The sequence below is a fragment of the Lampris incognitus genome, chromosome 4, assembly GCF_029633865.1.
Source record: "Lampris incognitus isolate fLamInc1 chromosome 4, fLamInc1.hap2, whole genome shotgun sequence".
In the NCBI taxonomy this organism is placed as follows: Eukaryota; Metazoa; Chordata; class Actinopteri; order Lampriformes; family Lampridae; genus Lampris; species Lampris incognitus.
The window spans coordinates 3134432-3148773 of record NC_079214.1 but is presented as its reverse complement, the minus strand read 5'-3'; the positions used below and the strand labels follow the sequence as shown (position 1 = coordinate 3148773).

General features: G+C 47.7%; 1 protein-coding gene across 1 annotated transcript in view; it reads left to right on the top strand.

Annotated features, from left to right (window-relative positions):
• The first annotated feature begins 575 nt into the window (after positions 1 to 575).
• vat1l (vesicle amine transport 1-like) overlaps positions 576 to 14342 on the top strand; it is a 36806-nt gene continuing 23039 nt past the window's right edge. Inside the window, exons 1-4 of the mRNA XM_056279242.1 lie at positions 576 to 772; positions 3040 to 3169; positions 3399 to 3614; positions 12932 to 13074. Coding sequence (XP_056135217.1) covers positions 597 to 772; positions 3040 to 3169; positions 3399 to 3614; positions 12932 to 13074 — 665 coding nt within the window. The 5' untranslated portion in view covers positions 576 to 596. The remainder of the gene's footprint in view (positions 773 to 3039; positions 3170 to 3398; positions 3615 to 12931; positions 13075 to 14342) is intronic.

Below are 14342 nucleotides of genomic sequence, written 5' to 3'. Positions count from 1 at the left end.
CCTGCCTGTCTGTCTGTCTCCATGTCTTCCTGTCTCCATATCTGCCTGTCTGTCTGCCTGCCTGTCTTCCTGTCTGTCTGTCTGTCTGTCTGTCTCTGTCTGTCTCCACGTCTCCATGTCTGTCTGTCTTCCTGTCTGTCTGCCTGCCTGTCTCCATGTCTGTCTGCATGTCTGCATGTCTGCCTGCCTGCCTACCTGCCTGTCTGCCTGCCTGTCTGTCTGCCTGCCTGTCTGTCTGCCTGCCTGCCTGTCTCCATGTCTGTCTGCATGTCTGCCTGCCTGCCTGCCTGTCTGCCTGTCTGTCTGTCTGCCTGCCTGTCTCCATGTCTGTCTGCATGTCTGCCTGCCTGCCTGCCTGCCTGCCTGTCTGCCTGCCTGCCTGTCTGCCTGTCTGTCTGTCTGCCTGTCTGTCTGTCTGTCTGCCTGTCTGTCTGTCTCCGTGTCTGAGTTGCGCATCAGGTTCTGTTGTCGTCCAGAAAGGCGCCGAGCAGCAGCAGCAGCAGCAGCAGCAGCAGCAGCAGCAGAGGGAAGCCGGCGGCATGTCGAGGGAAGCGGCAGCAGCGGCAGCAGCAGAGCTGCCAGAAGAAGCGGAACACATGATAGAAAGGAAGACCGCGGGAAAGGAAGCGGACACCCCGCTGTCTTCCGGGGAAGCCAAAGAGATGCGGGCGGTGGTTTTAACGGGATTCGGAGGTCTGAACAAAGTCCGGCTGAGCAGGAGAAACATGCCGGAGCCGCAGGACGGAGAGGCGAAGATCCGCGTCAAAGCCTGGTCAGTACCGGAAACAGACGCTCTGCTGCGGCATGTCTGCACCCTTCTCTGCGCTGGAGGATGGACAGACTGACAGACAGACAGGCAGACAGACAGGCAGACTGACAGACAGACTGACAGACAGGCAGACAGGCAGACAGACAGACTGACAGACAGACAGACAGACAGGCAGACAGGCAGACAGGCAGACAGACAGACAGACAGACAGACAGACAGACAGACTGACAGGCAGACAGACAGACAGGCAGACAAGCAGACAGGCAGACAAGCAGACAGGCAGACAGACAGACAGACAGACAGACAGACAGACAGGCAGGCAGGCAGACAGGCAGACAGACAGACAGACAGACAGACAGACAGACAGACGGGCAGACAGACGGACAGACAGACAGACAGACAGACAGACAGACAGACAGACAGGCAGACAGACAGACAGGCAGGCAGGCAGACAGACAGGCAGGCAGACAGACAGACAGACATTCAGACAGATAGAGAGATAGACGGATTATTTTTGCCTTGTCTGGTTTATTTCTTTGTACTTTGTAAGAATGTTCTAGAAAAGTTCTATATAAATATAACTTATTTTGTTATGATAGATAGCATAGATAAATAGATGGATGGGTGGATGGATGGATGGATAGGTGGGTGGGTGGATAGGTGGGTGGGTGGATGGATAGATAGACAGACAGATGTGATCTGGTGAATGAGTGCTTATGGAGCTGTCCACCGTGTGGAAGCCACAGGTCTCCTCAGATGCACCGGCAGGCAACCAGTCTGTTATCTTATTGCTCTATAAACACACTTCAACATTTCTGAATCAACCAACCAGTCAACAACTCAATCAACAAATCAATCAACAAATCAACCAATCAATCAATCAACCAATCAATCAATCAGTCAATCAGTCAGTCAGCCAGTCAGACTTTATTGATATGACCATGTCATATGCGCTTTACATTAAGTGAAAGTATAGGCTACAGATAGAAAGGAAGAAAAACGGAAAAAACGAAAGAGTAAAGACGTTATAAAAAAAAGACATAGAATAACTTGACTCCAAATTAAAGTAATGGTGCTGAAATGGACCGAAGACGTAGCTGATGACTAGCAGATGAAGAGTCGACCATTACAGCAGAACTGACTCCGCCGCAGGTTAGAGAGATGTGTCTGTTCTAAGTTACACTGGGAGACTATTCCAGAGTTTATGACATGATTCAACTGAATTCATGATTCTGATTTTTCCTCTAGAGATTTAGACTCGATGCCAAGCAATGTGTCATGAAGCTCTCATGCTAAGAGATAATCATCTCACCTTCTCATGCTAAGAGGTGATCATCTTCTCATGGAGAGATAATCATCTCACCTTCTCATGCTAAGAGGTGATCATCTTCTCATGGTGAGATGATAATCTCACCTTCTCATGCTAAGAGGTGATCATCTTCTCATGGTGAGATGATAATCTCACCTTCTCATGCTAAGAGGTGATCATCTTCTCATGGTGATCATCTTCTCATGGTGACATGGTCATCTCACCTAGTCATGCTAAGCGGTGATCATCTTCTCATGGTGACATGATCATCTCACCTTCTCATGCTAAGAGGTGTTCATCTTCTCATGGTGAAATGATCATCTCACCATCTCATGCTAAGAGGTGTTCATCTTCTCATGGTGACATGGTCATCTCACCTTCTCATGCTAAGAGGTGTTCATCTTCTCATGGTGAGATGATCATCTCACCTTCTCATGCTAAGCAGTGATCATCTTCTCATGGTGAAATTATCATCTCACCTTCTCATGCTGAGAGGTGTTCATCTTCTCATGGTGAAATGATCCTCTCACCTTCTCATGCTAAGAAGTGACCATCTTCTCATGGTGAAATGATCATCTCACCATGAGATGATGATCATCTCACCGTGAGATAATAATCTATCTCATCATGAGAAGATGATCCTCTCTTAGCAAGAGAAGGTGAGATGATCATCTCACCATGAGAAGGTGTCGTCAGCCGGTGGTGGTCTCAGTTCTGCCACGAAGCTGCTGTGATAGAAGTTCAGCCCATCTTTCACGTGCACTCGGTTTTTTATAATCCTGATCCTGAGAACACTGACTGGATGAACGGATGAATGAATGTAAAACTCTGCAGTTTACACCAAAAAACGAAACAAAACACAAACCCGGTATTTTAATTTCTGGCGTCTCATATAAGTTTACCGCCATGCCAGTAGATGCTGAAGAAAGAGAGAAGAAAGTCACATGTGCTTCTTTTGCAGCGGTTTGAACTTCTTGGATCTGATGGTACGTCAGGGGACGATAGAAAACCCCCCGAAGCCTCCGCTTGTTCCTGGATTTGAATGTTCTGGAATAATAGAGTCCCTGGGAGAAAACACAGAAGGATTTGAGGTCAGTGGAGGTGTCACATAGCTTTATTAATATCTACATTACTCACTTTATTAACTTCGTGAACTGGTTACCTTTGCAGCAACACGAGTCGTGCATGTAAATACAATAGTAAATATGCACAGCCACAGACGAGGCACCGCTTATGTTCTGCTACATGTCATGTGTTTTGGTGGACTACGTCATTGTCTCCGTGGTGACAGAGCACTGCTTCTACCTTTTCTGGATCCAGATAGGGGACAGAGTTATTGCTTTGGTGAATTACAACGCATGGGCGGAGGTGGTTTGCACGCCGGTGGATTTTGTCTACAAGATGCCGGGTGAAATGACCTTCCCTGAGGCGGCGGCCTTCTCGCTGAACTTTGCAGCAGCCTACATGATGCTGTTTGAGATTGCCAGTCTGAGAGAGGGCATGTCCGTGTTGGTCCATTCAGCCGGAGGTGGCGTGGTGAGTCTCTTCTTATGTTACTGCTTCTATGAAAGTTGGAAGGGAGGTGCATCAAACAGTTGTCTTTCTTCTGAAATCCTCATCCGAGATCTCAGCCGTCAGTGGTGTGAGCTTTCTTTTTCTTTCTTTTTTTTGGGATTTCCCCTCCTTTATCTGACTGCAGCGGTCACACCAGTTTCCTGTCCCTGAGAAGTTTCAAACGTTTCACCCGTGTGCTGGGAGGTGCAGGTGAACGTTTGTGAACAGCTGTGTGCATGTGGTTGACATTTATCCATGGTAAATCTTGCAGGCATCGCGCAAACAAATGCCATTGCCAACAGCAAACGGCAACAAACAGGAAACTGGTATGACCGCTGCAGTAGAAACCGGAAGTCAATGGACTACAGTTATACACAGAGTCGATTGTACTTGTCCAGTTACCCCACTCTTCCGAGCCGTCCCAGTCGCTGCTGCACCCCCTCTGCAGACTACCACATGCCTCCTCCCATACATGTGGAGTTGCCAGCCGCTTCGTTTCACCTGACAGTGAGGAGTTTCACCAGGCGAATACAGCGCGTGGGAAAATCACGCTATCGGGCTTTCAGTCGTGACGTCACAATGCCTCTGATCCTTGGAAGATGGCGCCCGGCGTCGCGTTGCCCTTGGAAACGGCCCAAGTCCGAAAGACCGATTCTCCCAGTTCCCCCTCCCCCCTGAACGGGCGCCCCGACCAACCAGAGGAGGCGCTAGTGCAGCTGTAGTTGACTAACAACTGCTTTCTGTCTTTCCGTTGTGTAGTTGAGTGAGACACGGACACCGGGGTTGGAGATCTGTGGGGTTTATTTTTTCTTCAAAGGAAAAAAACAAAAACAAAACACACACACACACACACACACACAGGCATCAGTGACGTAGCTTGTCTTCTGGATCTCTCCATACAGCTCCGAGCATACGAGCTCACTTGAAGTATAAACACATAAAACCTGTTAACATATTATAACGTGGACAGATAAATAGACTATGTAGCCCTTGGCTAACGGGTCGGACACTTTAGTCGACTGGTTAACGTAGTCGCCTGTGGCGCGGGGGTCCGGGTTCGCGTCCCGGCTGTGGCGGTTCTCGGCAGCCCCCCTGAATTCGTTACAATGGTGTTAGAAGGGGGGAAGCTGAGACCAATGCAAACCTATGTGTGTTATCACTGGATTGTCTTACGGTCATTAAAAGCTTGCTGGTTAACTCTAAAAGATTGGCTGAGGAGTCCATCATTTGACCACGTCACAGTGGTGTCAAGTATGAATGGTCACTGCATGTCTGGGAGGGCTAACACTGGTGCTTTCCGGAGTATCTGAAAGGAGCTCTCGCATGCTTCAGTCCACTGGAACCGTCGTCCCTTCTCTGTGAGCTGGTGGAGCAGATGTGCTTTGTCTGTAAAGGCGTGCACGAGCTGACGGTAGTACGATGCCAGTCCCAGAAAACTCCTCACCTCCTTTCCTGAGGTGGGCGTTGGCCAATCCCTGACTGCAGTGACCTTGTCGGGGTCTGTGGACACACCTCCGGGCCCTGCCATATGTCCAAGGAACCTTGTCTCCCGCTGCAATAGATTGCATTTTCTTGGATTCAGTCGCAAGTTGGCTGCCTTGATGCGTTCGAGCACCAGTCGGAGGTTGGAGAGGGCATCTGTAAACGTAGCTGCATGCACCAGGAGGTCGTCCAGGTACACCACGCAGGCAGAGCGAGGGATGGGGCCAAGGACACGCTCCATGAGGCATCCAAATGTGGCCGGGCGATTACATAAGCCAAATGGCATGACTGTAAACTGCCAGAGTCCTCGGCCAATGGTGAAGGCAGTCTTTGCACGGGATTCTGAAGCCATCTCCACCTTCCAGTGCCCAATTCTTAGATCCAGGGAGCTGAACCATTGGGAACCTGCCACACAGTCCAGGACCTCGTCGATGCGGGGGAGTGGGTATGAGTCTTTCCGGGTCAGGTTGCTGAGTCGCCGATAGTCCACACAGAATCACAGGGACCCATCCTTCTTGGTAACCAGTACGGCAAGGGACGCCCACCGGCTATCTGAGGGTTCAATGATGCCCGCAGCTGCCATCTCCTGGAAGTTTGCCTCTGCCTCTTGAAACTTCCTCAGAGGGAGATGGCGAGCTCTCTGGCGGGCTGGGTCTGCATTACCAGTGTCAATGTGGTGCTGTACAAGATTGGTGTGGCCACACTCCAGATCACTCGAAGCGAACAGGTGTCTGTTCTCTATCAGCAGGTTCCGTACCTGCTCCCCCTCTTCTTGGCTCAACCCCTCCATGCACTTTTGGGACAATTCTTCCAGTGCAGAGGCCGTTTCTGGTGATGTACCTTTCCATGGCCCTGAAGCCAAGCACAAGGTTTCGTGCTCCACCTTCATTGCCCCCTGGATTGCTGAGTATGGTAATGGCATTCAGCACTTGGTTGCCCAACTCCAGCTGTGGTCCGGCCGCCTGTACCACCACACCAATGGCTCTCAAAGCATCCAGTCCAAGGATACAGCCCTCTTGTATGTCTGCTAACCAAAATTCTCACTGTACTTCTGTTTCTCCCGTCTTCAAGGTTAGTTTACCTCTCCCCTTCATTCTAGCACACTGACCTGTAACTTTCTCCATCTTTACTTCCGTCGGCATCCAATGTACTTCTTCTCCCAGGACCCCTGGTGAGACCGTGAGGTCATCGGAAGCATGTGCGCCCAGAAGTGTGAGGGAGCTGATATGCTGAAGCGCGGGGACGCGCTTCCCAAAGGAGGGGGCGTGCACGGATAAGTAGACACGTTAGCCCTTGGCTAATGGGTTGGACCCTTTAGTCGACTGGTTAACGTTGTCGCCCGGGATGCAGGAGATACGGGTTCGCGTCCCGGCTGTGGTGGTTCCCAGCAGCCCCCCTGAATTTGCTACAATGGCGTTAGAAGGGGGGAAGCTGAGACCAATACAAACCTATGTGTGTTATCACTGGCTTGTGTTACGGTCATTAAAAGCTTGCTTCTGGTGTTTCCCCCTGGTGGCACACTCTCAGATCGTGCCCAACTTGCTTCTGATGGCTGCCGCCGGTGGCTCCCTCTCCACAGATCATGTCCAGCTTGCTTCTGGTGGCTTCCCCATGGCTTGAAGGGCTGGCTGCTTTCGTCGCACGGTCAGGGCAGGATGCGGCAGGAGCTCTTCGTTGGGCTTGCTCTGAAAGAGAAGAAATTTTCCGTTTCCTCGGACACTACCCAGCGCGTCTACCGCACTCAGGGGTGGGCACAGGTCTCCCCCTTCCTGAGGCCGCAAGGGAAGAGAGAGGAGACCTCTGATCTCCTCTTCGGGAGCAGCAATTTCCATATGCCCACCGGCCAACTTTCGGTTATGCCCTTCGGCCAACATTTGCTGCCTGGAGAAGTCCATCCCACTTCTGACACCAGTGTGACGTGGTCAAATGATGGACTCCTCAGCCAATCTTTTAGAGTTAACCAGCAAGCTTTTAATGACCGTAACACAAGCCAGTGATGACACACATAGTTTTGTATTGGTCTCAGCTTCCCCTCTTCTAACGCCATTGTAGCGAATTCAGGGGGGCTGCCGGGAACCGCCACAGCCGGGGTACGACCCGTTAGCCTCTAACGGGTCTAGTTATCATGCACGTTACACTATATAATAAACATAAAACAGTATAAAATATAATAAATGGCAGCACGGCGTTGCTTTTCCCCAGTCACTCATTTCTTCAGCTGTGCCCCATCTACAATCACTTCTACCCCTACAAGAACCTGGTCTTCTCTCAACTCATTGCCAGATCATCCCATAGGATACTTTTGACCTGTTGCGCAGAGCCGGCTCGCTTGCCAACCAACCAACCAACCAACCAACCAACCTCCCTCCTCGGACTACCACTTAGACTTTGAACTCGGACTGCTCCTCGATTCCCCTTTGCCCTCGGACTTGATACTTGATACTGGTACACGCACACTTACACAACACCCAACGCCCCATTCACATTTTACACACACTTAGGATAATTTGCACTAGCACATAGCCAGACACATTACCGCCTGTCTCTACACATAGCGTATTCACACACCCCACAAACAAAACTACCTGAGCCACCAGACACATCCGGCATTTCTCTCTCCCCTAATATGTTTTGCCTTTGTTAGTTTTTATTAAACTTTATTAAGAATCCTCTGCCTCCCGTGGGGTCGTCTGGGTCCTCCTGCACAACCCGTAACAAATAAACAAATACATAATAAACAGTTACAGTAATAACAATTGTAAGATGAATCAGAAACTACAAAATATAAGTAAAATAGGTTAGAGAGCTTTACATCAACAAGATGCATTCAATCATCTCGTAAGTGCCAAGTTCAGGAACGTGCAGTACAGAGCACCATGCCCAAATGAACGATTAGTAGTCATTTCTGTTTACGTAAGTCATGCTTTATCATTACATTTTAGTGGTTGGAGAAAAATACATCCCATATGCCATCAGTATAGTAGTCTACACTGATACACAGCATCCAATTAGAATTAAGACATGGAATATACATAATACAAGTGGTCCTAATCATAGGGAAGCACTGTCAGTCGGTCAAACTAAGATAAGGGGGGCTGCCAGGTAGAGTAACATTTCTGGGCTGGTCCGCAAATGGCAAGTTTACATTTTTTCTAGTTTAAGGAACATAATCATGTTCCCCATCAGGGATGATGGTGGAGGGGGTGCAGGGGACTTCCAAAGAAGTAGTATCCTTCTGTGAGCAAGGAGAGAACTGAGAGCGACAATGTTTCGCTGCATCGATGTGAAGTTTTCAACTAAGTCTGACATCCAAAAAAAATAGATATCCCTACACCAGGTAGGACCCCCACTCCAATGACCTCAGAAATTACTTCAAAAAAGGAGGACCAGAAACTTGTCAATTTAGAGCATGAGCACAATATGTGTGTTAGATCAGCTGGGGATTGTACACAGCGGTCACATTTGTCATCTATTTCATGGTAAAACTTTGAAAGTTTAAATTTAGAGAGATGAATTCAACCTTAAACTGGATTAGACTCAAATGGGCACAGGAGGAAGAGGAGTTGACACATGCAGTGGCCCTCTCCCACCAGTCATCATCAAGCTCTGTACACAACTCTTTCTCCCAGGCACACTTAATATTGCTAAGAGTATGGTCTTTGAAAGATGTGATCTGGCTATAGATCTGTGAGATACGTCCTCTAGGCGTGAGAGAAGTTTCAAGGGTTGTATCCATGCCAGAACTGGGTGGTAATACTGGAAATTGGGAGTTATGGGTTTTTAAGAGTCCATGCCAGAACTGGGTGGTAGTACTGGAAATTGTGGGTTATGGGTTTTTAAGAGTCCATGCCAGAACTGGGTGGTAACACTGGAAATTGTGGGTTATGGGTTTTTAAGAATCAGAGTATTTTAAATATCGAAAAACGTTTGAGTCAAGCACATTAAATTGAGCAGATAGGGTCTCAAAGCTAGCAAGGGGACCATCAATATAAAGGTCACTAAAATATTTTAGTCCCCTTTTGTTCCACTGCCCAAAAATAGCATCCAGCTTTGCAGGGAGGAATAAATAATTACAAATAGACCCCAGCAGGGAGAAATTTCGAAATTTGAAATGCTGACGGAAATGTGTCCACATTTGAAGCGTGGGTGTGACAGTGGGGCTAGAGGTAGTATGTCAGGAGGGGGATGACGCTAAGGGGGCACAAACAAGAGCCCGAAGGGAAAACGAACAGGAGTCAGCCTCCACACGGTACCGGTCCATATCTGGATGATGTAGCCAAAAAATAATCTTTTGGATGTTTGCTGCCCAATAATTAAACACAAAGTTTGGAAGCACTAAGCCCCCTGTTGACCTTTGTCTCTGAGGCCGAGATTTATTTATGCGTGGAACGTGGCTCCGCCGTATGAAGGTTGAGATCAAGCTGTCAACTGAGAGGGGAAAAAGATTTGGGCAGAAAAAGAGGCAAACGCATAAAAAGATAAAGAAGTCAGGGTGAAACATTCATTTTCACACATTGAACTCTGCCAGTTAAAGATAAAGGAATAACTTTCCATCCCTGAGGGCCCCATCTCACGTTTCCCACCAGGGTTGTGAAATTCTCTTTATGTAGATATTTAATGGAACGAGTGACTTTTATACCCAGGTATTTAGAACTTGTTCTAGAAAAACCAAAAGGAAGTTCACCTTGGTTGATCATTAATGCAGAGTTGTTAACCGGAAAACACTTGTGCTTCATGAAATTTAATTTATACCCGGAGAAAGTGGCAAGGTTTTCAATACATGTAATATTTCTGGTCCACAGGCAGCAGGATCAGTGACGTATAATAATAAGTCGTCTGCGAATAAGGACATGGGGATGCTTTTAAAGCTATGGAGAGGGGTTCAATGAATAGCGAATTAAAGAGGCGATAGGAGGCAGCCCTAACCAGTTCCTCATGAGAGGTGGAAGTATGGAGAATGTACTAGATTACTGGTACAGACGCAAGCCTGTGCAGAGGAACAGAGAAGGTGGACCGCTGAGGGGAATTTCCCCCAAAACCAAGCTTTTTCAAGATGGCAAATAAATATCCCCAATCCACCCTGTCGAATGCTTTTTCTGCCTCTAATCAATCAATCAATCGATCAGATTTTATTTGTATAGCACTTTTCATACAAACAAATGTAACACAAAGTGCTTCACACAATAAAACAACGATTTTGGGAGGCCGGTGAATAGTCCATTGCAGTAGTCTAGTCTACTTGTTATAAATGCATGGATTAATTTCTCACAGTCTGATATTGATCGAAAGCCCCTTAGTTTTGAAAGGTTTTTAAGATGGTAGCAGGCTGATCTTGTGAGATGATTGATGTGGCTCTTAAGGTTCAGATCACTGTCCATGATTACACCAAGATTTCTAGCTTCACCTTTGCACTCCAGAGACAGAGAGCTGAGATGAGCTGCAATTCTCCATTTCCGAGTCTTTGCCCCAAAAATCAGTGTTTCTGTCTTGTCTTTGCTCAGTTGTAAAAAGTTCTCTGACATCCATAAAGTTTTCATTGTCAGTACACTGGGTTAGGGAACGTATGGGATCTAGGTCATCAGGAGATAGGGATATGTACAGTTGTGAGTCATCTGCATAATGATGGTCATTCATTTTGTGTTTCTGTATAGCATCTGTGAGTGGGAGCATATAGAGATTGAATGATGGGATAACTACCTCTGCGGCATGTGATGGAGATGCAGAATGAAGAACATTTAGGAGCCGGCGTGCATTAGAAAAAGAGTGGCAGCCCTTCATAAAACCTGTCTGGTCCTCTGAAATAATATCCACCAGAACAGTATCCCGCGGGCTTGCTAGCATTTTTGCCAGTATTTTAACATCTACATTCAACAGCAGAATAGGACGGTAGGAGACACGGTTTGTAGGCTCCTCGCCGGGTTTTAACAAAAGTGACACTGATGTTTGGGTCAATGTTGGGGGCACAGAGCCTATAGAAATGGCGTCAAATATTTCCAAAAGAAGAGGGGCTAATTTATTTGAACCCCCCCCCCTTTTTCTCCCCAATTGTATCTAGCCAATTACCCCACTCTTCCGACCCGTCCCGGTCACTGCTCCACCCCCTCTGCCGATCCGGGGAGGGCTGCAGACAGCCACATGTCTCCTCCCATGCATGTGGAGTCGCCAGCTGCTTCTTTTCACCTGACAGTGAGGAGTTTCGCTAGGTGGACGTAGCGCGTGGGAGGATCACGCTATTCCTCCCAGTTCCCCCTCTGCTCCCGAACACACGCCGACCGACCAGAGGAGGCGCTATTGCAGCGGCTAAGACACATACCCACATCCGGCATTCATCAGGGTACCCATCAGGACCTGAGGAGTTGCCATTTTTCATACTTTGAATAGAGCTTCCCACGTGGTCCAGTAAGAAAAGTTTGTTTAAGTCCATGTTTAATTCCGTCGACTCCTAACAGCAGGAGTTTCCTAGTGATTAAGAAAATAATTCATGGGTGTTGTGTCACCAGGGGCCTCTGATGTATACAGGCTGGAGTAGTGAGGTGAACATGTATTGTTAATGACAGCAGTCTGAAGTTACATTCTGAGAGGAGTCCACAATTTGGGAAATCCTGCGCGAGGCCGGTTTACATGTTAGCTGATGAACATCCTGCGGTGTTTAACAGCGCGAGCAGAGGAAGACATAATTCGGCCCCTGCGGACAGCTCTTTGTGTTTCCCAAAGCAATGAAGGAGAAACAGCATCAGCCGTGTTGGTGTCTAAGAAGTGACCAACAGATGAAAACAGCTTCTTTCCACAAGCTGTCGCCCACCTGAACCTGGCTTCCCACTGAATGTCTGTAGATATGTTTAAATACTTTGTACTCCAGCTCTCTTTTAACTTATTTTAGCTTCTGGTCTTCATGTGTGTATATCTTATACTGTGTTTGCTGTGTTTGTGTGTGTCTGTCTTGCACTGTTTGGTGAAGCCACAGCCCTCATTTCATTTTTAACATGTGCCTCCTGCACATTGTTTTTAATGACAATAAACTGAGTTGAGTTGAATGAGGATGCATCATCACAAAATGATGTTTTTGACAAAGTGGCTGAGCATCCTGCCACCCCGGGTGGGATAAGCAGCTTGGATAACGGATGGATGGATGGGTTTGTCTGATAATAGAGAGGAATTTAGCCTCCACAGAGGGTGTTGGGTGGCAGCAGATGGAAAGGACAATACAAGTAAGAGAGGGGCATGAGCCGAGGTCACGATGTCTTTATATTCCACTGATTAAACTAAAGCGAGGCGTCTTGTCAAGGAAGAAATAATCTATTGTAGAATCAAAGGATGCACGTCAGAAAACAATGAAGATTCTTTCGTGTTTGGGTAAAGAAATCCCCATGAGTCCACACATCCCATTTCGTTCATATATGATGATGTGGCTTTGGACATTTTAGAGGGGGTGTGTTTTTAGGATTGGTCCAGTTTGGGGTCGATCGTGCACTTCAGGTCCCCACCTAGGATTAAATAGTGAGTACTGAGAATGGGAAAAGGAGAACAGTTGGGTTTCAAATTCAGCATCATCCCAGTTGGGGGCGTAGACGTTAACCAGTATAACTGGCGTTTGGGGCAGGGAACCAGTTACTATAGTATAACCACCTACCCACTGTTTCTTCTCTTTTATTTCAACAGCAACAACAACAGAGATACGTGCATGGAACTAAAGTTTATTCTTCTCCTCAGTTCTTCTTGACTGTACGTGTTCGTGTGTCTTCATTGATGTCATGTTGTCTTGCTGCACAGACATTTAATCTGCATGTTGGCGGTGGGACTGTGTGTTGTGTTGTCAGGGTCAGGCCGTGGCTCAGCTCTGCTCCACGGTACCCGATGTCACCGTGTTTGGGATCGCCTCGAGTTTCAAACATGCAGCCATCAGAGACACTGTGAGCCACCTCTTTGACCGAAACGTCGACTACGTACAAGAAGTCAGAAAGTAAGAACGGAAAGTTTGTCTGCACTGTACGCCACATCTTTTTCTTCTCATCCCTGCTTTTAACGTTGTGTTTTCTTTGAGGATGAAGATCCTTTAATCAGACAGCAAAGTGCGCTGCTGCACCCTCGTTTGGTTACATTCTTAAGCGGTAGTCCATGACCCCCTAATAGTCCATGACCCCCTAATAGTCCATGACCCCGTGATTAAGCTCTGTGGGCCTGTATTATACCGTGACTATGAACAAGTGGGATAACGTGCACTACTACCCTGAGCATGGAGGATGCAGATGTTACCCCATGCCTTATTTGGTGTTGTGAGGCTGCAGTCGCCATGGCAACGTGCAGCTCGTCTCAGACAGCAGCAGCAGCAGCATGTTGGGCGGAGGCTTGTGGCCACAACATGGAACAACTGAGCCAATTAGGGCCAGGGTCTGACACTTGACAGATTCCTTATCTATTCACAACACAGCGGGCTGTCAAAGCCCTTTGTGCCTTTGTGCTACAGAGTCAAATCAGCCTCCAGCATGTAGCGCCAGAAATCTGATGGTGCTGCCACAGACTTACAGGTCTGCTGCAAACTTTCAAATCATTTTCTGAAAAACCTCCACCAAATGCAAGTTTGATGTTGCCTGCATTAAAAAAAAACTACACAGTGCATTTCTCTGCGGTGAAACCCGTTGCCCTGGCTGTTCCCTAGAACAACAAGGGGAGTCACCACGTAAAATATATGCATATGAACACGTGTCCAGTGTAGCTACAGATTTACAATAGCCATCCGTCAACATATCCGTCAGCTATACACACAAGTCCTAAAGGTTTGACTGCTGGTCAGTGTATCTCAGAAGATCGCTGCCTTCCTTGCACGAGGCCAGAATCCTAAACCCCCATGCCCCTCCAGCTAATCTTCAAGGTATTTATGGAGTATGGTGATGGTGAGTCACTGAACCAGCTGCCATCTGCTGGAGGAAATATGTCAGATGGGTGATCCCAAACACTCCACTACGTTAAGAAATGTGGCTTCTCAGATGTGCAGAGTGTTTCTTGCTGTTTTGCTGCGTATCCCGGTGCAGCCGATTAATGAGTCTTTCATCTCTCCGGCCCACGCATTCTTCCTGGGATCAAGAGCAAAGTGAAATTAATTTGGTTTACAAAAGGAAAGACTGTGCACATCACAAGACCACCAAGCAGTTTAGCCAAGCGGGTGTCCGCGGCCAAACGGCACCAAGTAAGGATTTATGACCCCCTTGATCATCGGATGCCTTTCATTCT